The sequence below is a fragment of the Ranitomeya imitator genome, chromosome 4 (assembly GCF_032444005.1).
Source record: "Ranitomeya imitator isolate aRanImi1 chromosome 4, aRanImi1.pri, whole genome shotgun sequence".
NCBI lineage: Eukaryota > Metazoa > Chordata > Amphibia > Anura > Dendrobatidae > Ranitomeya > Ranitomeya imitator.
In genome coordinates, this window is record NC_091285.1 from 68656089 (window position 1) to 68680855 (window position 24767).

The following is a 24767-nucleotide window of genomic DNA, read 5'->3' on the forward strand; positions in this document are numbered from 1 at the left end:
ATTTAACTACTCCCACTCAGGCGGGAACAATAATTAACAACGCCGCCGTCGCTAGAAAGCTTCCCAATTGCACAGAACAATGTATGCTGCCACCAGCTCCGATTTTCACCAAAGGTTAACGGGTTCGGAGCCAACCCAAATCAGTAGCGTAATTCACCTCAGAGGACACACGGTTCGTTATAGAGCAGAGAGAGAGACAGCTAGTAAATTAAATATTTTACTCCATAAAAAGTTAGGCAGTGTTTACAAGGTATAAAAAGATATTATAATGGAGACCATTCGTATTTACATTGCAATTACAAATAAAATAAGGATTAAAATGGAAACACACTTACAAAGCGTTATGTCATGGCATCATCTTGGCTGGCCTGTGGCTTAGGAGGATAAATACATCCAGGTGCATAGAACGGCTTTGCTGAGCTGATGTTAGCTCGCTTCCTGGGCCAAGACTCAACCACTACTCAGCAGGCGTAAAAGATATGCCCTCTGGTCGTGACATCACTAAGTGGGCTGAGTAATGATATGCACTGCTTTTCTCAGAATTTATGTTTCTTGAGCCAAGGACAAAGACATTCCTAGGGTTGGTAAGGGGAGGGGAATGAGGGGCTTTACAGGATTGGTCGCCTGCAGTTTAAAAGCCACACCCTGCTCACACATTAGTATCAAGTTGCATAGTGTATGCGCAATAGGGCTTTGTGGTATGTGCAGAGGGGAGAGAAAGAAGGGGGGTCGAAGCTGCAGTGTGTGTCTAGGACCATGGTCACATGTGCAAAAATCCCTCAGACTGTTATTTTACATTATCGTGACAGCACCGAGAAAAAAAAAAATGCAAGTTGCTGTGGAAAAACCATGCAATTCCACCTTTGGTTATTTTTCAGCTTATTAAAAACTGTTTTATTTTATTTACACCATTTTGAGTTGTATATTATTATTATTATTATTATTTATTGTTATAGCGCCACTTATTCCATGGCGCTTTACATGTGAGGAGGGGTATACATAATAAAAACAAGTACAATAATCTTAAACAATACAAGTCATAACTGGTACAGGAGGAGTGAGGACCCTGCCCGCGAAGGCTCACAATCTATATATGGTATTTTAACCACTTTGTATTGCATTTTTAGCCAGCAGTCAGGATAAAGGATGCAAGATGATCAAGTATCCTGCACGATTAGATGTAATCATAAAAATACATGCCCATGTACTTACCCAGAGCTTCAGCAGTAAGATTTGAGTGCCCAGCAGGTTCCTGGTAGCTATTGGGACCTACAATACATGCACAGTCAACATGAAGGACATTGCATAAAATCTGGAGGGGCAAAGAAGTGCAAATAAGGTGTTATCCAGACAACAGGCCTTTAACTATGCTGAAGCTGCTCACCTGATGGTGTTGTGGGGAAGCACAACACTTAGAAGGGCTCAGATATAAGGAGGCTAGCTGTTGCTCCACAGGTTGGTAGATCCAGAAATAAGAGGGCCAGCTGGTGCTCCACAGGTTGGTAGATCCAGAAATAAGGAGGCCAGCTGGTGCTCTGCAGGTTGGTAGATCCAGAAATTAGGGGGCCAGCTGGTGCTCCGTAGGTTGGTAGATCCGGAAATAAGGGGGCCAGCTGGTGCTCCACAGGTTGGTAGATCCAGAAATAAGGGGGCCAGCTGGTGCTCCACAGGTTGGTAGATCCAGAAATAAGGGGGCCAGCTGGTGCTCCACAGGTTGGTAGATCCAGAAATAAGGGGGCCAGCTGGTGCTCCGTAGGTTGGTAGATCCAGATTAGAATGTGGATTAGAGATGTAGAGAAGCGGATATGCTGCGCTGCTGGCGATTCAACAGATAGAGATGTCCCAAAACCCCTTGAGATAGTAGGGTAGATAATGCTGTTTTATTATCAACGTGGTTCGAAGTGCTCTTACCTTTTCATCAGGATAATCGCACTTTACCTGCACATTTTATGTATATCCACCAGGTTAAATAGTCATGACTATGCCATTAGGCAAAAAACACTTATGACCTTAATTTGTTTACTCTGACACTACAGTCATTGTGCAAAATCAATCCCCACCTGTCAGGTCGTTTTCCAGCTGTTGTATTATAGTCACTTTCTTATCACCGACTTGCATGCAACTGTAAAAATATTCAAGCCAGTATAAATCTTATTTCCACTCTAAAAAAAGCTCTGAAAATAAGATCCGACAGTGATGCTGATCCTTACTTTTATATACAATGACTATACAGTGTAGCTTAAAGAAGTTGATAGTATTTATGCAAAAGCAGACTTGACATATGTGGTCCTAAACCTCTATGCAAGGCCTCCTTCACACGTCCTTCTTTAAAGTAAGTGTGGTATCCGTTTTATTCACCAATACCACACATACCCATTATTTTAACGCACTTTCCTCAAAAGTGATTTAAAGTGCCATAAATAACAGGTTAGTAGCCACCGTAGGTGAAAAAACAATTCCAAAGACTGGTCTAGGTTTAAAGGGGTGGTCCGAAAATAAAATGTATTTTAATCCTAAATCTCTGATGTCACAATCTAATCTTTTTTCCTATATGCTTTACTTAAAAAGTCCCTACCATTCCCTTACTACTGTATCTGACTGCTTTATTTTTATTATGTTACTACTTCCTGTGTGATGATGCTTTGTTAGAGAATCCCAGTGACTATTGGGATAAGCAAGCGAGTCAACATCAGGGGCGTACCCTCCCTGAAATGAAACATCATCAGTGATGTCAGTTTCAGGGGCGGGGCTAGTCCCTACTTTTGGTCCATTCCAATGTATGCCCAATGCATTGTGCAGAGTGACAGTACGCTCCCTTGCCGACTCTTGTGAAAAGTGACAAGCCCGCAAGAGAGTGCACTGTCAGTGCGCATTGTAAGAATGAGCGAGCAGATAACAGTACTGTGCCCGCAAGTGACGTTATGAGTGTAGTGCTTTAATAATAAGGCTCCTAAATCACCACAAAAACCTATTTAACTTTGCATTAGATTAGAAGTTTTAAAAAGGTACATTTTGCTTTTTAGTCCTTCTATTTTGCATTATTATGGGAATTTAATCTGAATTGGAGTCTGTCATCAAATATAGATCAGTGCACTGTTGAATTCCGAACAGAATAAGGTGAATACGGAAGGATTACTAAAAATGCAGCGTTGTAGTGATGGAGAAGCAGAAGGACATATCCGGTTCTAGACAGTCATAACCATAAATATAAGAATGACGAGATCTGCACGTTTGTCCTACGTTAGTCTAATGTTTATAGGGGCCTTTAGTTATATGTAAAATATAGGAACCCCTGATATTTGCCATCACTCTACTTATAGTGAACCTGTCACCAGGTTTTTGCCACCTAATGTAAGAGTAGAATAATGTAGAGGTAAAAAACCCTGATTCCAATGTTTTGTCACTTACTGGGCTGATGCTGTAGTTTGGATAAAATCACTATCGCCAATTACAATTTACCAACAGGAGATTATAAGTAGAGGACTTACAGCAGTATAATCTTCCATATATTCAGAACATATTGATAAGTAACACAAAAAAAGGATTATTGTAGGGTACGTTGCGGCATATATCTGCCAGAAACTGAACTAAAGGCAGAAACTGATGTGTAAGAAAAATGTATTACATGGGCCAGAAATGTGTCATGTACAGTCATGGCCAAAAGTATTGACACCCCTGCAATTCTGTCAGATAATACTCATTTTCTTCCTGAAAATGATTGCAAACACAAATTCTTTGTTATTATTATCTTCATTTACCGTATATACTCGAGTATAAGCCGAGATTTTCAGCCCAAAATTTTGGGCTGAAAGTGCCCCTCTCGGCTTATACTCGAGTCAAGGTGGGTGGCAGGGTCGGCGGGTGAGGGGGTGAGGGCGCTGAGGCATACTTACCTAGTCCCAGCGATCCTCGCGCTGTCCCTGCCGTCCCACGGTCTTCTGTGCTGCAGCTTCTTCCCCTCTTCAGCGGTCACGTGGGACCGCTCATTACAGAAATGAATATGCGGCTCCACCTCCCATAGGGGTGGAGCCGCCTATTCATTCCTCTAATCAGCGGTGCCGGTGACCGCTGATAGAGAAAGAAGCTGCGGCACCGAAGACCAGGCAGAGAGACAGCGCGAGGATCGCCAGGACTAGGTAAGTATAGCATATTCACCTGTCCTCGTTCCAGCCGCCGAGCGTCGCTCCATCTTCCCGGCCGGCGCCTCTATCTTCCCGGCGTCTGCGCTCTGACTGTTCAGGTCAGAGGGCGCGATGACGCATATAGTGTGCGCGGCGCCCTCTGCCTGATCAGTCAGAGCAGAGACGCCGGGAAGATGGAGGCGCCGGAACGAGACGCTGGGAGCTGCAATCAAGGGAGGTGAGTATGTGGTTTTTTTTTTTTTATTGCAGCAGCAGCAGCGGCGGTGGCAGAGATTTATGTGGAGCATCTATGGGGCACAGTGAACGGTGCAGAGCACCGTATATGGCACATCTATGGGGCACAGTGAACGGTGCAGAGCACCGTATATGGCACATCTATGGGGCACAGTGAACGGTGCAGAGCACCGTATATGGCACATCTATGGGGCACAGTGAACGGTGCAGGGCACCGTATATGGCACATCTATGGGGCACAGTGAACGGTGCAGGGCACCGTATATGGCACATCTATGGGGCACAGTGAACGGTGCGGAGCACCGTATATGGGCACAGCTATGGGGCACAGTGAACGGTGCAGAGCACTGTATATGGCACATCTATGGGGCACAGTGAACGGTGCAGAGCACCGTATATGGCACATCTATGGGGCACAATGAACGGTGCAGAGCACCGTATATGGCACAGCTATGGGGCACAGTGAACGGTGCAGGGCACCGTATATGGCACATCTATGGGGCACAGTGAACGGTGCAGAGCACCGTATATGGGCACAGCTATGGGGCACAGTGAACGGTGCAGGGCACCGTATATGGCACATCTATGGGGCACAGTGAACGGTGCAGAGCATCGTATATGGCACATCTATGGGGCACAGTGAACGGTGCAGGGCACCGTATATGGCACATCTATGGGGCACAGTGAACGGTGCGGAGCACCGTATATGGCACATCTATGGGGCACAGTGAACGGTGCAGAGCACCGTATATGGCACATCTATGGGGCACAGTGAACGGTGCAGAGCACCGTATATGGCACATCTATGGGGCACAGTGAACGGTGCAGAGCACCGTATATGGCACAGCTATGGGGCACAGTGAACGGTGCAGAGCACCGTATATGGCACATCTATGGGGCACAATGAACGGTGCAGAGCACTGTATATGGCACAGCTATGGGGCACAATGAACGGTGCAGAGCACCGTATATGGCACATCTATGGGGCACAGTGAACGGTGCAGAGCACCGTATATGGCACATCTATGGGGCACAGTGAACGGTGCAGAGCACCGTATATGGCACATCTATGGGGCACAGTGAACGGTGCAGAGCACCGTATATGGCACATCTATGGGGCACAGTGAACGGTGCAGAGCACCGTATATGGCACAGCTATGGGGCACAGTGAACGGTGCAGAGCACCGTATATGGCACATCTATGGGGCACAGTGAACGGTGCAGAGCACCGTATATGGCACATCTATGGGGCACAATGAACGGTGCAGAGCACCGTATATGGCACAGCTATGGGGAAATATGAACGGTGCAGAGCACTGTATGGCACATCTATGGGGAAATAATGATCTATTTTTATTTTTGAAATTCACCGGTAAATGCTGCATTTCCACCCTAGGCTTATACTCGAGTCAATAAGTTTTCCCAGTTTTTTGTGGCAAAATTAGGGGGGTCGGCTTATACTCGGGTCGGCTTATATTCGAGTATATACGGTAATTTGTCTTAAATGAAAAAACACAAAAAGAATTGTCCTAAAGCCAAATTGGATATAATTCCACACCAAGCATAAAAAAGGGGGTGGACAAAAGTATTGGCACTGTTTGAAAAATCATGTGATGCTTCTCTAATTTGTGTAATTAACAGCACCTGTAAGTTACCTGTGGCACCTAACAGGTGTTGGCAATAACTAAATCACACTTGCAGCCAGTTGACATGGATTAGGATAAAGTTGATTCAACCTCTGTCCTGTGTCCTTGTGTGTACCACATTGAGCATGGATAAAAGAAGACCAAAGAACTGTCTGAGGACTTGAGAAATCAAATTGTGAGGAAGCATGAGCAATCTCAACGCTACAAGTCCATCTCCAAAGACCTGAATGTTCCTGTGTCTACCGTGCGCAGTGTCATCAAGAAGTTTAAAGCCCATGGCACTGTGGCTAACCCCTCTAGATGTGGACGGAAAAGAAAAATTGACAAGATATTTCAACGCAAGATTGTGCGGATGTTGGATAAAGAACCTCGACTAACATTCAGACAAGTTCAAGCTGCCCTGCAGTCCGAGGGTACAACAGTGTCAACCCGTACTATCCTTCGGCATCTGAATGAAAAGGGACTGTATGGTAGGAGACCCAGGAAAACCCCACTTCTTACCCCGAGACATAAAAAAGCCAGGCTGGAGTTTGCCAAAACTTACCTGAAAAAGCCTAAAATGTTTTGGAAGAATGTTCTCTGGTCAGATGAGACAAAAGTAGAGATTTTTGGGCAAAGGCATCAACATAGAGTTTACAGGAGAAAAAAAGAGGCATTCAAAGGAAAGAACACGGTCCCTACAGTCAAACATGGCGGAGGTTCTGTGATGTTTTGGGGTTGCTTTGCTGCCTCTGGCACTGGACCGCTTGACCGTGTGCATGGCATTATGAAGTCTGAAGACTACCAACACATTTTGCAGCATAATGTAGGGTCCAGTGTTAGAAAGCTGGGTCTCCCTCAGAGGTCATGGGTCTTCCAGCAGGACAATGACCCAAAACACACTTCAAAAAGCACTACAAAATGGTTTGAGAGAAAGCACTGGAGACTTCTAAGGTGGCCAGCAATGAGTCCAGACCTGAATCCCATAGAACACCTGTGGAGAGATCTAAAAATGGCAGTTTGGAGAAGGCACCCTTCAAATATCAGGGACATTGAGCAGTTTGGCAAAGAAGAATGGTCTAAAATTCCATGGTGATGGTTACCGGAAGTGGTTGGTCGCAGTTATTTTGGCTAAAGGTTGTGCAACCAAGTATTAGGCTGAGGATGCCAATACTTTTGTCTGGCCCATTTTTGGAGTTTTGTGTGAAATGATCAATGTTTTGCTTTTTGCTTCATTCTCTTTTGTGTTTTTTTCATTTAAGACAAATTAAATGAAGATAATAATACCAAATAATTTGTGTTTGCAATCATTTTCAGGAAGAAACTGGGTATTATCTGACAGAATTGCAGGGGTGTCAATACTTTTGGCCATGACTGTAACCTGCTCATTTAGGGCTTGTCCAGGATTAAAAATGTGTCTGTTTTTTTCTTCAAAAATGGCATCATGTCTGTCTATGGCCTGTGCCTCATATCTCAGTTCACATTGAAGTTAATGGCGCAAAACCAGACACAGGCCATAGACAATGGTTTTTGGTTGTAATAGCTCAAATTGACAACATAAGAAGTCTGATGTGATTTTTTTTGTTTTCACCAGTGGAGTAGTAGTATTTCCCCATTACAGACTCTGGTGATACATTTCAGAAAATAAGCTTATTTATAAAAGGCCTGAAAGTCAAACTGCATTAGGAAAACAATATACAGTACTTCTAGTTGTGCAGCTGCCGAACTGAAAACATCTGTCGGGCAGACACGACTTCTGAAAGCAACAGAAACAGCTTAATTCCTCTTTATAACTGCAGAATAGGATTATGCTTTGGGCAGAAGGATCAAATAAATCATGTTCTACTTCAAGGAGAGAAAAAAGACTTATGTTCACATAGCTGAAATGAAACACAACTTTTGCTCAGTATTTTTATATGTGCAGTGTTGGTACAAATCCCACATTTGTGCTTAGAAAACCTTCTTTTTACATTTTTATCCATCATAAACAGCACATCTGTCACTTCCTATAATTTTTTTCATTGTAACTTAAATGAAGATATCATTTTCTATTTCGGATGGTAAAACTTGAATATAAATGCATTTGCTGAAAAATGTGTTCTTTCTAAGAATGGGAAATTCAAGGTTGACGAAGTTAGAGGTTTTTTTTACTCTGAAGTCGATGACGTTCACAGCTCAATAATCTTCCTGGTTATTACATTTAGCAGTGTATTTAGACATGTTGCTTTTCACCCATCAATGCACCTTAATGAGCAATAATCAACTATGCAACAAGACGTTGGGCGCTCGTTAACTGTCCTGTTCACACCGGTTGACCAACAATGATGGAGGCACAACGAATGGTAATCCTATCCTTCTGCCACCTGAAGAAGCCATCAGAATATGGCATAACGCATAGGGTCTGCCATTCTCCTCCTTCTATTGCATGAGGTGTATCCAGGGTTTCTGGCACCCGGGGCAAGAATTCATTTTGGTTCCCCCCCTCCCCAGGACATATGCGATTTGTACACTTACCTACGAGCTCCTCTCCCTAATGCTCTCAATGATCACTGAAAAACTCGTTGTCACAGGACCATAAGTATGAAAATCACATATGAGTGAAGTGTCCATGTGATGACTACTACATTGCAGGCTTCTGAATTCTCACAACTAATGCACTGCACCCTTCTAGGGTTCTCCCTTGCCGGTGGACAGTTATGTCAGCACAAGCATACGATTTGTATACTTCTGACCACATTCCGACTAGACGTGCCCGGCCTCGCTCAGTTCATTTTCATTGAGTGAGCCCTGAATATCTAGTCAGCACATGACTGCATGTATGTAAATCGCCAGCATGAGAGAATCCTGACAGCGTGCAGTGCGCACTGTGAGAAGTCAGATGTCTGCAGTCACAAAGAATGACTGCAGACTCATTACAAAACTGGACATCCACTTTAATGCTCCTAACATAAATAAAAACATGAGAGTTAGTTAGTATCACAAATAACATTTACATCCAGGTACCTTATAGATGACGTCGTCTTTGGAGTCGTTCTGCTTCATTTCTTCATCTTGTCCAGACCCCATAATGAGTTTTCTCATCCACAGCTCGTCTCTGCAGACTTCCGTCTTCTCCATTCTTTTGTAGAAAGTCTCCACATGATGCCCTTAAAGATACAGGTGTCATTATAATGCTCCTGAATAAAAAAATTGCCCCTCACTATATTGTCTGCACAAAATATGACCTGTTGTGAATTCTGCTCTTGGGTTCCCTCCAGTGGTTGTAGGTGGGAATGCAGTTGTCTCTGAGTCGCAGTCCTGGCCAGGTGTATCTGCTGATTGCAGTTCTGACTGGGATATTTAGGTGTGCTGGATTCATTAGTCCTTGCCAGTTGTCAATGTTTCTTCTGAAGTGTTGGATCACTTTCTGGCTTCTCCTGCTCAGCTGCCAATTCAGCAAAGATAAGTGTCTGTTTTTTGTTTCTGTGGCACACATGCAGTGTGCTTATATTCTGTGCTATTCATTTGTTTTTCTCTTGTCCAGCTTAGACTGTGTCAGTGTTTTCTCAGTCTTGTTGGATTCTCTGGAGATGCAGATATACGCTCCACATCTTTAGTTAGATGGTGGAGTTTTTGTATTTTCTGCTGTGGATATTTTTGGAAGGATTTTTAATACTGACCGCTTAGTATCCTGTCCTATCCTTTCCTATTTAGCTAGTGTGTGCCTCATTTGCTAAATCCTGTTTCCTGCCTGCGTGTGTCTTTTCCTCTACTACTCACAGTCAATATTTGTGGGGAGCTGCCTATCCTTTGATAGGCAAGGTAGAAATTCCTATTTCCATCTAAAGGGTTATCTAGTCCTCCGGCTGTGACGAGGTGTCTAGGGTTTGTTAGGTACACCCCACGGCTACTTCTAGTTTCGGTGTTAAGATCAGGATTTGCGGTCAGTATAGTTACCACCTACTCCAGTAAAAGTTTTCATGCTGCTCCAAGGTCACTTGATCATAACAATGACCCCCACACTGTCCCTCTTATGGTACATGCTCTTTACACTGACCTCTCCTTTGCATACTGGCCCCCCTCTTCACACTGTCCTCTCATACGGTGTCCCCTCTATAGGGCTCAGTATTTATACTGTACTCTCTCATCACACTCCCCCTCCTTGGTATACTGTCCCCTCCTGGCTGTGCCCTTACACTGTCCCCCCATGCTACAAACCCACTACTCAGTTTCTATTCTGTGCCCACTCACTTTTCTCCCCCATACTGTCTCCTCACACTATTCCCCTCCCTCCTGATACTGTCTACTCTCACATCCCCCTGTTCACCATACTGTTTCCTCATATATTTACCCCCTCACTTTCTATACTGCCTGCTCACCTGACTCCCCATACTGTGTCTGCACACATGCCATCACCCTCACTCCCCGTACTCTGTACACATACATTTTTCACATCGCTACTCATACTGTGTCCACATACATTCCCCCGTTCGCTCCCCCTACTGTCTACACCCATCCTTCCATACTGTTTCTTCATACATGTCCCCCATCCCCCCATACTGTTTCCTCATATATGGCCCCTATTTCCCCTTACTGTTTCATCATATATGCCCCCATTCTCCAGTACTGTTTCCACATATATGCCCCCCATTCCCCATACATGCCCCCCATTCCCCTGTACTGTTTCCCCATCTCCTTCTTTGCTCGTCATTTTGTGTCCCCACATCTCCCCCACACATTAAATCTCCCCATCCCCACTACAAATCTCCTCACACACAATAAATCCCCTCATCCCCACTCAAATTGTCCTCCCCCCCTTGCACTTATCCTTCGGTGTCTTCTGCTCCACTAGAGTACTTATCACCAGTGTTCGCCTCTGCACTGCGAGTGAGCGAAATCAGCAGCGTGATGACATGATCTGATCAAGCTGTTCACGTTGCTCTGACCCGGCAGTCAGAGCCTCAATTGTACTCACTTCTGTAAGATGCGAGTACAATTTATCCCTGGGCAGGGGCAGACACTGACAGCTTGGGGCCCCTGTGCAAGAAATGTGTCTGGCCCCCCTCTTTTTATGGTGACAAAGCTACATCTATAGTTATATATAGCCACACACATACATGTGTAAATATTATATACTGTATATACTCGAGTATAAGCCGAGGCACCTAATTTTGCCACGGAAAACTGGGTAAGTCTATTGACTCAAGTATAAGCCGGGTATGCATTGTCCCCTCATTCCTATCCCGGTATGTGTGGTTCCCCGGTCCTGTCCTGGTATGCATGGCTCTCCCTGTTGTATGCATGCCTCGTCTCCCCCCCCAACCTTGTATGCATGGCTTCCCTGTCCCATCTGGTATGTATGGCTCCCCCTGTCCCGTCTTGTATGCATGCCTCCCCCTGTCCCATCTTGTATGCATGGCTCCCCCTGTCCCATCTTGTATACATGGCTCCCCCTGTCCCATCTTGTATGCAGGGCTCCCCCTGTCCCATCTTGAATGCATGTATGCAGTTGCCCCAGACTTAATTTAAAAAAAAAAAAAACTTGCTCAGGTGCCGCCCCCCGCATCATGGTGCCCTAGGCACGTGCCCTCACGTGCCTAGTGGCAAATACGGCCCTGCTTATCGCTACCCTGCTAATTTATATCTTTGTATGTTACATGCTGTTACTTCTGAAGGATTTTGCTCTTCCATCCTTGTCCACTTTATATTTTTCTCTAGGGATCATTAAATTGTAGACTCACATAATCCTGTTGTGGACCTTCCAGCCTGTAATATCTCCTTCTTTCCTCTTTTTTGAGGAGACTCACTCTTTTGCCCAATACTACATTTATTGTTATTTGATTATAGTTATGTTAGACTATCAAGGGAAAATCTTGTTTTCAACACTTTTAAATGGTTTTAATAAACCATTAATAAATAATTTTGTCTGTTGCACTTTATCCTGTGTTGTTATCCTCTTTTTCATTCTGACATCCTTCTCATATTTATTTATACATACATCTATATATGTATGTTTGGTGCCTATCATACACTTCATCTCGCTTTTCCACCATACATGCATCATGTTATCGGCAACACATCCTCTGTTTACACAGGCTGATGAACATTAATGGGTAACGAACATTTGGTAATACAAACTTTTTCCATCCTTTTGCAGTACCAGGTTATCAGCAGCACATTTCCTGTTTGCATGGAACAATGTGTTACCGGTAATAGTGATTATTTTGGTGGCGTAAATGATCCAATAACCTAATGAGTGAGCGTTTTGCTCCTTCTTCAGGTGTTTGCCAGCATGTTAGTACTTAGTGCTCCTGCGAACTATAGTTTGCTTTTTATCTTCTCTTTATCGTAAGGCACCGTTGCAGTCCAAGCTTCTGCCTGTGACTTGGAGTCACCAGTCTGATTGGTTAATAAGTACCGTATATACTCGAGTATAAGCCGACCTGAGTATAAGCCGACCCCCCTAATTTTGCCACAAAAAACTGGGAAAACTTAATGACTCGAGTATAAGCCTAGGGTGGAAAATGCAGCAGCTACCGAAAAATGTCAAAATTAAAAACAGATACCAATAAAAGTAGAATTGAGACATCAGTAGGTTAAGTGTTTTTGAATATCCATATTGAATCAGAGCCCCATATAATACTCCAGACAGTTCATGATGGGCCCCATAAGATGCTCCATATTAAAATATGCCCCATATAATCCTGCATAAAGGTTAATAATGGCCCCATAAGATGCTCCATAAAGATATTTGCCCCATATAGTGCTGCACAAACCTTTATTATGGCCCCATAAGATGCTCTATACAGACACTTGCCCCATACCATATAATGCTGCACAAACGTTGATAATGGCCCCATACAGACACTTGCCCCATATAGTGCTGCACAAACGTTGATTATGGTGCTGCAACAGACACTTGCCCCATATAGTACTGCACAAACGTTGATTATAGCCCCATAAGATGCTCCATACAGACACTTGCCCATATAGTGCTGCACAAACAATGATTATGGTGGCATATAGACACTTGCCCCATATAGTGCTGCACAAACGTTATGGCCCCATACAGACACTTGCCCCATATAAAGCTGCACAAACGTTGATAATTATTTCCCCATAAGATGCTCCATACAGACACTTGCCCCATTTGCTATTGCTGCTATAAAAAATCACATACTCACCTCTCGTCACTCAGGCCCCCGACACTTTCAATATTCACCTGCTCCTCGTTCTGGCGTCGATCCATCTTCAGCGTCTTCTGCACTGACGTTCAGGCAGATGGCGGGCAATAACAACGTCATCACACCCTATGACCTGAGGGTCACTGCAGAAGACGCTGAAGACGGAGCCGCGCCCGGAATGAGGAGCAGGTGAATATCACGCAGCGCTCCCCTCCCCGTTATACTCACCTGCTCATGGCGCAGTGCAGTCCCTGCTTCCCCAGCGCTGCAGTTTCTCCCTGTACTGAGCGGTCACCGTTACCGCTCATTACAGTAATGAATATGTGGCTCCACCCCTGTGGGAGGTGGAGCAGCATATTCATTACTGTAATGAGCGGTACCATGTGACCGCTCAGTACAGGAAGAAGCTGGGGCTCCGGGAAGCCAGGGACCTGCAGGGACCGCACCAGGAGCAGGTGAGTATGATTACACAGCCCCCGCTCCCCCTCCCCAAAAAATGGGCTGAAAATCTCGGCTTATACTCGAGTATATACGGTACTTAACAAAAAAGTGTGAAACAACTGAAAATATGTCTTATATTCTATGTTCTTCAAAGTAGCCACCTTTTGCTTTGATGACTGCTTTGCACACTCCTGGCATTCTCTTGATGAGCTTCAAGAGGTAGTCACCGGAAATGGTTTTCACTTAATAGGTTTATTAAGTGGGTTTTCTTGCCTTATAAATGGGGTTGGGACCATCAGTTGTGTTGAGCAGAAGTCTGGTGGATACACAGCTGATAGCCCTACTGAATAGACTGTTAGAATTTCTATTACGGCAAGAAAAAAGCAGCTAAGTAAAGAAAAACGAGTGGCCATCATTACTTTCAGAAATGAAGGTCAGTCAGTCCTAAAAATTGGGAAAACTTTGAAAGTGTCCCCAAGTGCAGTGGCAAAAACCATCAAGCGCTACAAAGAAATTGGCTCACATGAGAACCGCCCCAGGAAAGGAAGACCAAGAGTCACCTCTGCTTCTGAGGATAAGTTTATCCGAGTCACCAGCCTCAGAAATCGCAGGTTAACAGCAGCACAGATTAGAGACCAGGTCAATGCCACACAGAGTTCTAGCAGCAGACACAACAAATGTTAAGAGGAGACTTTGTGCAGCAGGCTTTCATGGTAAAATAGCTGCTAGTAAACCACTACTAAGGACAGGCACCAAGCAGAGGAGACTTGTTTGGGTTAAAGAACACAAGTAATGGACATTAGACCAATGGAAATCTGTGCTTTGGTCTGAAGAGATCTTTGGCTCCAACCACCGTGTCTTTGTGTGATGCAGAAAAGGTGAACGGATGGACTCTACATGCCTGGTTCCCACCGTGAAGTATGGAGGAGGAGGTGTGATGGTGTGGGGGTGCTTTGCTGGTGACACTGTTGGGGATTTATTCAAAATTGAAGACATACACTGAACCAGCATGGCTACCACAGCATCTTGCAACGTCATGCTATTCCATCCGGTTTACGTTTAGTTGGACCATCATTTATTTTACAACAGGACAATGACTCCAAACACACCTCCAGGCTGTGTAAGGGCTATTTGACCAAAAAGGAGAGTGATGGGGTGCTAAGCCAGATGACCTGGCCTCCACAGTCACCAGACCTGAACCCAATTGAGATGGTTTGGGGTGAGCTGGACCGAAGAGCGAAGGCAAAAGGGCCAACAAGTGCTAAGCATCTCTGGGAACTCCTTCAAGGTTGTTGGAAGACCATTTCCGGTGACTACCTCTTGACTACCTCTTGAAACTCATCAAGAGAATGCCAAGAGTGTGCAACGCAGTCATCAAAGCAAAAGGTGGCTACTTTGAAGAACCTAGAATCTAAAACATAATTTCAGTTGTTTCACACTTTTTTGTTAAGTATATAGTTCCACATGTGTTAATTCATAGTTTTGATGCCTTCAGTGTGAATGTACAATTTTCATAGTCATGAAAATACAGAAAAATCTTTAAATGAGAAGGTGTGTCCAAACTTTGGGTTTGTACTGTATATATCAATGAATTGGGCACTGTAAAGATTAATTTTTAAGGGCAGTGACAATCACCTATGTCACACTAAGGAAATCCTGAATATATGATCTGTTGCTGTCTTATAGACTGAAGTTGAGGCACTGTAGGGGATTGTGTAGCATGATTAAGTGCACACTGTATAGCATTATGTTACCAAAGCATTACAAGTGTAGTTGGGCACAATATAACATTACTATTAAAGTACCAAATACCATTCTTGTTTGGCCACCCGAGCTAAAATGTTCATGACTACATATACCCCAAGCTTTATGTACTAACCCTAATGATAGTGAATTTCCATTTTTGGTAAAATCCTGCAAAAACAACAGAAAATTCAGATTTTTTACAATTAAGCACAATATCCCCCCTACTATAGCTCAATAGCTTTTTATGAATAAAAGTAGACATAAGTTTAATGAGTTCAAACTATAACCTAACATGTTGATCCAGAAGAAGGCAAAAACCTCATAATGCAGATGTTAATTTCCCCATATTAGGGGGAAAATGTATTTACATACATATGGCAGTAAGACTTGTTTCTTGGATCAATGTCCCATCACAGAGTCCAGTGCCTAAAACCAGTAATATTATTATTTTCAAGAAAGGCATCAAGGCCCTCCTTGAACTTTTTAGTGAAGAAACCATTACGACATCATGTTGCAGAGAATTCCATAATCTCACTGCTTGCATTGCAAAGAATCGCCCCTGTAATGATGTAGAAACTTTCTTTCCTCTAGGCATAGACTATGCCCTCTTATCATATTTAAAGTTCATTAGAAAGATATCTATACTGTACTTTGTAGTAAGATCGCCCCTAAGCCTTCATTTTTTCCAAACTGAACTGATAACCTGTCCTGGTAATACAGCCCACCCTTTCCACAACCTTGGTCACTTTTCACTGTACCAGCTTAAGTTCAGCTTTCTCAGCCCAAGTCTTCAGATGACACAAATCCCTCTGTAATATTAAATTATACTGTAATTATCCTTCTCTGTGATTACCTTGCAGAGTTTAGTACCATCTTCAAATATTGAAATTTTAAACTGTATACCATCTACAAGGTCAGGAATAAATGTTAAAAAGAAGGCCCAATACTGACCCCTGTGATACGACACTTAATTTTGTCCCAGTCAGCATGTGTTCCATTAATAACTACCCTTTGTTTCCTATTACTGAGCCAGTTATTAACCCAATAATACGTTTTCCACTAGTGCCATTGTTCTCCTTTTTTGCATCAACTTTTTATGTGTAATTGTATTAAATGTCTTTGTAAAGTCCAGATAAACAACATCCAAGGGTTTTACCCTGGTCCATTCAGGAACATCCCTCCTCACAGAAGCTTACCAAATTTGTCCAACGGGACCTATCCCACATAAACCCATGTTGATTTTGGGTTATGAGACTATTGTTAGTGAGATGGTCCAGATAGTATTTCTCAAGGATTTTCCCACAGCAGAGGTTGAATTTACATGCTCAGTTTTTGAACCCCTTCTAAAAATTGATACCGCATTTACCATACCCCAGCCCTTTGGTACTGACCTTTATGAAATTATTGAATATTAGAAATATTAGCATAATCAGAATATTAGCATAATTGTTTTGCTCATGGAAATCTAAGTAAATATTTCTATTGTTTTATGTACAAACACTCAAATGGAGGTAACAAGATCTACATTAGTGGCTTCCTTACATATAGAAATATATTTTACGGTATATTTTTCATGAAAGGCATCCAGGCCCTTCTTGAATTTTAGTAGCGAATCAACCTTTACAACATCATGTGGCAAAGATGTTTCCATCTTCTCAGCCAGCCTCGCAGATTTTATTCCATTTTTGCACTGCCAAAGCCCAGCAAAGCAATCCTCTCCTCCAAGCCTATACCTCATCCTAACAATCCTGAACATGGAAAGATGATTCCTGAGTCTGTCAAGATATTCCTCCTAATCTTTAACTCTGACTGTCTGAGTATGTAAACCAGTTAAATCTGTGCTATTGTATATTCCAAAAAAAAAGAAAAGATCTATGACACCATGATTATATATTACTTGATACCCTATAAAAGGTATAAATATATGAGGATTTTTACTTAAACATAAAAGGATGACTGTCACTGTGGGTCTGATTAAGTGTAGCACGTATGATGTGTCCTTGCTTCCTGGAAGCAAGCAAAGAAGCCCCTGGGAAGACGCATGAGAGGCGAAACGCACGTCGGGGCAGTGGAGCACATTATACCTGCTATAATTAATCAGATCCAGTGACAGCCATCCTTTTATGCTAAGGTAAAATTCCTCATTTATTTATAAGCTTTTATCATTTCATAGATCTCTTCTTTTTGTTGGGATATGAATTGTGCGCTCCTGCAGAAAAAGAGAGAAGCCTTTCAACCATTACCATAACACTCATAGTAAATCCACTGTTCGGTAAAGTAAATAGCACAAATTAAAATTAATATAAAGTCTATACACCAATATTAAAATGCAAGGTTTTTGGCATGTACAAATATTTACATAGAGTTGCACACCCTTAAACTAATACTGTTTTGAACACTGTTTCAGTCTTTTTGGATAGTAGTCTGTTAGCATGGCACAAATACAATTGGTAATTTTTGCTGACTCTCCCCTGCAGTAGTGCTCCAAATCTGTAAGAGAGGGCATCTCTGGGTACTGTGCCCTCTTTAGGTGATTGGATTCAGGTTTGGTCTCTGACTGAGCCACGCCAAAACTTTGATCTTCTGGAGAAGCTATTCTGTTGATTTGGAGGTATGCTTAGTGTTATTGCCCTGCTGACTGGAGAAATTCCTCTTCATCTTCAGCTTTTTAGTAGAGGCCTGAGGTTCTGATGAAAACTTGACTAGAGCCCCAGTTCTCTCTGCCGACAAGCAACCCAATGGTGGGAATGGTGTTCTTTGGGTAATGCACAATGTTGGCTTTACGTCAAACATACGGCCAGAAGGTTAAGCCTTGGTCTCATCAGACCACAACCAGTTTCCCCACATGGTTTTGGCAGATTTGATGTAGGTTTTGGTAAAACATATCCAGGCTTATATGTTTATGTTTGAAAGAAAATTCTTTGTTTTTCCACCCTACGCCACAGACTAGACTTATGAAGAATACAGACTATTGTTGTCACATGCGACATACACTCAGTACTATTTAATTACCTTCTTCCTTGTGTTCCATATTATATCTAATACCTGAGAAATGTGTTGTACCCTTCTCTTGACTGATAACTTTCAACAATGAGATCCCTTTGCTGTGTTGTAAGCTGTTAATGGACCATGACTTTTGATGTAAAATGAAATTAAGAAAATGTCAGGAAAATCCTACTAGAATAGCTAAAGTATATATGGAGTTAATGAGAATCCCTTTCAAGCGAATTTGTCACCAGGTGCTTGCAGCCTAATCTAGCAGCAGCATGTTGGATGACCGAGACCCCGATTCCAGCAATACATCATCACTAGGCTGCTTAGTGTAGTTTTTATAAAATCACACAAAAAAGTTCCAGCAACAGACATCCGAAATCAAGTTATTGAGTGGACGTTAAAAACTTCATTTTATTACAATGCCTCTAAAAACATGCTGTTAAAATAGTGAGTGAGGGATTACGCGTTTTGAATGAAATTGTTCTTAATCATAACCATATCCTATGTTTTATAAAATCACAGTTTTATTTGCAGGAGATTACCATTAGAGGACTAGTAAACCCGCTGTCATGTAGACAAGCATATTTATGACCTCTTTTTAACCCCATCCACATCACTGATTGACAAGTTTCTGTGTAAACTGTACATAGGCGAAAAGCTGCCAATCATTGGTGTAAGTTAGGTTTATACAGAGCTCAGCTTTCAATTGACACATCGCTGGAGTCAAGGTCTCTCTGCCCCTCCATTATTCTAGTATCTACAAAAACCTGAGGATAAATTCCCTTTAAATAAAGGCAGCAGTGTGCTTTATACTATTTAGCATAAGATTAAATTCAATTGACTATTCCTGAACACAATCCCCAATTATAGGAGGGCATTCACACTTATGCAGCCACATGTTATTTTTATATTATTGTTTTATTGTCATTCATACCAACCAAAGTGTTCCAATGAAAAGGAGCTGATGATCCAGTGACGGTCATTAGTGCCAGAGGTTCATTGCTAGCTCATTTGGTCTGCGTTCACAGAAGACCTGTCGTAGCACAAACTTCTGAAAAAGTTCATCAAAGCTATGGTAGATTGGTGTTAACTCAAACACCGTATCAGAGCTTGCTCCACAAGGGGCTTTGTAGCAGCAGACCGATTGGTGGACTGGTATAAAATATCATGTTTGGTGAGTGTACGTCGCTTAGCTGGAGAAGGGACGACACAAGGATGCACTATGAGAGTAAGTCAAGAAGGCTTAGGCCTCTTTCACATTTCCATCTTTTTCCATCACAATGCATCGTTTTGTCAAAAAAGCGGATCCAGCAAATGTTTCTTCTGGATCCGTTTTTTTCTCATCGACTTGTATTAGCGACGGATTGTGACTGATGGCCTTCTGTTTCATCCGTCTTGCACTGGATCCGTCGTAAAATCGCTGTCCGTCGGGCGGAGACAACGCACAGAGGAACGTTTTTTGTGCACGTCGGAAAATCACTAAGCGACGGATCCTGCGCTGTCCGTCATTGGCTATAATGGAAGCCTATGGGCGCAGGATCCGTTGTTGACTGTCAAAGCAGGAATCCAGCGACGGGTGCCGTCTTTTGAAACTGAGCATGCGTGGAATAATTTCCAGTCAGGGAAATTCTCGCTCGCTCTCTGCCTATGCAGCATCAATAGTAAAAAGATACGATGTTAAAACTAATTTAAAAAAAATTAAAAATATTGATATTCTCACCTTCCGGTGTCCCTCGCAGCCTTCCCAATGCTCGCGATGCTCCCGTTCCCAGTCATGCATCGCGGCAATGACCCCAGATGACGTAGCGGTCTCACGAGACCGCTACATCATCAGGTCATTTCGCAAGGCATTACTGGGAACGGGAGCATCGCGAGCGTCCCGAACATCGGGAAGGCTGCGGGTAATGCCGGAAGATAAAACTAACACGATTTTTATTTTTTTAATTATTTTTAACATGGGTTGTGTTGTGTATGCGTACAACAGGAGCACATAGCCTCGCCGGGTCCGTCAAAAAAAACGGACCTAGTGCACCCGTTTTTTACAATCTGCACAGGATCCGTCTTTTCAACATTTTGACGGCTCCTGTGCAGATTGTAAAAACGGAAGTGTGAAAGAGTCCTTAGGCAGTGGAAAACCTTGGGTCCTGGCATCCTCCATGTTTTAGCTACAGAAGGAGACATTCACAATATTAGTCTGATGGATTTAGTGTTACAATACATTACAGTAGGGCGGAACACTGATATAAAAAATAGAAGCTATCCTCACCCCAGGAGTTTGCAAAAGTGCTGCCACTCCAATGTCCTCCACTAGACTGAAAGCCATGACATCCCACAACCAAAGGCCAGAGCGTTCAGGTGATTGGTGGTTGTGACGTCATCACTTGTACTCCGGCAGAGAAAGTGGAGCAGGACGCGGATTCGCAGCATGAGTATGGCTTGTTTTAACAGCATTGTGAGGTGCAAAGACAATCTCTTTATTGTTATGGATGACGCTGTACGTATGCTATTAACTAATAACATAGAGGACGCCATATGAAAAAAATGGCAGCATGCTACTCTATTCTGACTTCAGCCATAGACTGAGCAACCACAAATACAGTGGGGCAAAAAAGTATTTAGTCAGTCAGCAATAGTGCAAGTTCCACCACTTAAAAAGATGAGAGGCGTCTGTAATTTACATCATAGGTAGACCTCAACTATGGGAGACAAACTGAGAAAAAAAATCCAGAAAATCACATTGTCTGTTTTTTTTAACATTTTATTTGCATATTATGGTGGAAAATAAGTTTTTGGTCAGAAACAAAATTTCATCTCAATACTTTGTAATATATCCTTTGTTGGCAATGACAGAGGTCAAACGTTTTCTGTAAGTCTTCACAAGGTTGCCACACACTGTTGTTGGTATGTTGGCCCATTCCTCCATGCAGATCTCCTCTAGAGCAGTGATGTTTTTGGCTTTTCGCTTGGCAACACGGACTTTCAACTCCCTCCAAAGGTTTTATATAGGGTTGAGATCTGGAGACTGGCTAGGCCACTCCAGGACCTTGAAATGCTTCTTGCGAAGCCACTCCTTCGTTGCCCTGGCGGTGTGCTTTGGATCATTGTCATGTTGAAAGACCCAGTCACGTTTCATCTTCAATGCCCTTGCTGATGGAAGGAGGTTTGCACTCAAAATCTCACGATATATGGCCCCATTCATTCTTTCATGTACCCGGATCAGTCGTCCTGGCCCCTTTGCAGAGAAACAGCCCCAAAGCATGATGTTTCCACCACCATGCTTTACAGTAGGTATGGTGTTTGATGGATGCAACTCAGTATTCTTTTTCCTCCAAACACGACAAGTTGTGTTTCTACCAAACAGTTCCAGTTTGGTTTCATCAGACCATAGGACATTCTCCCAAAACTCCTCTGGATCATCCAAATGCTCTCTAGCAAACTTCAGACGGGCCCGGACATGTACTGGCTTAAGCAGTGGGACACGTCTGGCACTGCAGGATCTGAGTCCATGGTGGCGTAGTGTGTTACTTATGGTAGGCCTTGTTACATTGGTCCCAGCTCTCTGCAGTTCATTCACTAGGTCCCCCCGCGTGGTTCTGGGATTTTTGCTCACCGTTCTTATGATCATTCTGACCCCACGGGGTGGGATTTTGCGTTGAGCCCCAGATCGAGGGAGATTATCAGTGGTCTTGTACGTCTTCCATTTTCTAATTATTGCTCCCACTGTTGATTTCTTCACTCCAAGCTGGTTGGCTATTGCAGATTCAGTCTTCCCAGCCTGGTGCAGGGCTACAATTTTGTTTCTGGTGTCCTTTGACAGCTCTTTGGTCTTCACCATAGTGGAGTTTGGAGTCAGACTGTTTGAGGGTGTGCACAGGTGTCTTTTCATACTGATAACAAGTTTAAACAGGTGCCATTACTACAGGTAATGAGTGGAGGAAAGAGGAGACTCTTAAAGAAGAAGTTACAGGTCTGTGAGAGCCAGAAATCTTGATTGTTTGTTCCTGACCAAATACTTATTTTCCACCATAATATGCAAATAAAATGATAAAAAAACAGACAATGTGATTTTCTGGATTTTTTTTTCTCAGTTTGTCTCCCATAGTTGAGGTCTACCTATGATGTAAATTACAGACGCCTCTCATCTTTTTAAGTGGTGGAACTTGCACTATTGCTGACTGACTAAATACTTTTTTGCCCCACTGTATTTTTCCTGTTCCTGTGTTTACCGATGTTCATCTTTCCAGTAATCCCACCTCCGCAGATTCATTTTCTTATTTTTCTTATATATTTTCTTTAGCATTAATGCAGTTTTATTTTTACATGTTGTTTAAGTATTATTCATATTATTTTTACAATAATGTACTATTAGTATACTTATATTCGATTGATCCATGTGACTTCTTCCCAATATAATTTTACCCTTTGGTTTTGCAGAAATGGATTCCCGAAGCAGACCGCTGCCCAGCTTATCCTGAAAGCGATTTCCACCTACTTTGTGTCTACAATGTCATCTTCAATCAAAACTGTGTATTTTGTGCTTTTTGACAGTGAAAGCATAGGCATATATGTGCAGGAAATGGCAAAATTAGATGCCAACTAAGCCTCTGAATCCAGCAGCCCCCCCAAAAGCCCAACTCTTCTCTTTACTAAAATCCAACGTTTAACCCTTTTTGCAAGACCGCACCACAGTTTGACAAAACTGCTCATTTGGGAAACCAAGGATTCCACATGACCTTTCCAAAATAAAAATGTTCTATTGGCACTGATAGCTGGCATTACGTTGTTTTGATGCACTATACTTGCGGCATTGTCGTTAATTTAGAAGATTTTTATAGTTTTATTTTACTGAGGTATGAAATTATACAGATTGTAGTCGGGAGTATATTGTATTTTGTATGTGGATGACACGGAAGAACTATTTTGTAAATGTGTTGTGGTGCATTTAATGTATAGTATGTGGTGTTCTATTTTTTTCCCCTTTGTAAAGAGAGATATTCGCATTGTGTCTAAAGTCTCATAGTCCATTATTTGAACACAAAGATGTCTTTCTGCTTATTTTATGGTAGCTTGATTGAATCAGCCTTCTTAATAACCTCCAATGAATGAAGAAATGTCCGCAGTTCTGCACCGTTGGCTCATTAGGGATATTTTACAAGCACAAGTAAACTGAGTGATGGAAGCTATTGCAACTGTTTAAGGACCCGGCGGTTAATGATGCCATCTGTTATTGAAAAAAGTCATAAAAACTACGGTTGAACTTAGAAGGACATTGCTATGGGAAAGTAGATATTCTGTGCATTGGAAATATCACGAATTTGCTAAATAAATGTCAAATTTATTTCCTCTTTCCTGGTTTTAATCTGTATTACAGCTCAGAAATCCAGACCATGGGTCTACTGAACCAAACGTCTGCTGGTCACTCTAGGATTGTACGTCTGCTGGTCACTCTAGGATTGTAGTGTGGAAACTAAAAAAAATTGGCCATATTTTCTGGCCTATGGGTCTTTTCACTGAGATCTTGTCAGTTTTTTGCCATAAGTAAACACTGAGTTGAATGGTTTCCTCTGTCAATGATAATGACAGCATGATTTATATGAAACCCATTTGGATACAGCAGTCCTGCCTAGTTTTGCTTTTTCAGATTGTAACAATTTCAGGGATTGTATAGAAGCTGTATATTAAGCTTTTTTTCACCATCCTGACCAGGCCAAATTTTACAATTCTGACTAGCATCACTGTATCAGGTAATAACTCTAACCCTTCAACATATCCTAGAGAATCCAAGATTGTTTTTTTCATGACACATTGTAATTTATGTTAGTGCTAAGTTTAGATTGGTATGATTTGGATTTCTTCATAAAAATATTGAAAATGTTACCAAAAATGTGAAAATTTCATAATTTTCAAACTTTTAATTCTTTTGCCCTTAAATCAGATAGTTATACCACCCAAAATAGTTAATAAATAATACTTACTACATGTCTACTTTACATCACCATCATTTTTTAAATATATATTATTTTGTTAGAAGAGTTAAAATGAATCGGCAATTTTTCATTTTTCCAACAGAATTTACAAAACCAATTTTTTTAGGGACCACATCACATTTGAAATTAATTTGAGGGGCCTCTGTGACAGAAAATATCTAGTGATGAGTGAATATACTCGTTGCTTGGGTTTTCCCAAACACACTCGGGTGGTCTCCGAGTATTTATGACTGCTCAGAGATTTAGTTTTCATCACCGCAGCTGAATGATTTACAGCTATTAGCCAGGCTGATTACATGTGGAGGTTGCCTTGTTGCTAGGGAATCCCTACATGTATTCAAGCTGGCTAACAGATGTAAATCATTCAGCTGCGGCAATGAAAACTAAATCTCCGAGCACTAAAAAATACTCGGAGATCACCCGAGCGTGCTCGGG

General features: G+C 42.4%; 1 protein-coding gene across 4 annotated transcripts in view; it reads left to right on the forward strand.

Annotated features, from left to right (window-relative positions):
• MACROH2A1 (macroH2A.1 histone) overlaps positions 1 to 23683 on the forward strand; it is a 114789-nt gene extending 91106 nt beyond the window's left edge. For all 4 annotated transcript variants that reach the window (XM_069763803.1, XM_069763804.1, XM_069763807.1 and 1 more), the window contains exon 9: positions 22780 to 23683. In XM_069763803.1, coding sequence (XP_069619904.1) covers positions 22780 to 22945 — 166 coding nt within the window. In that variant the 3' untranslated portion in view covers positions 22946 to 23683. The remainder of the gene's footprint in view (positions 1 to 22779) is intronic.
• Positions 23684 to 24767: the final 1084 nt, after the last annotated feature.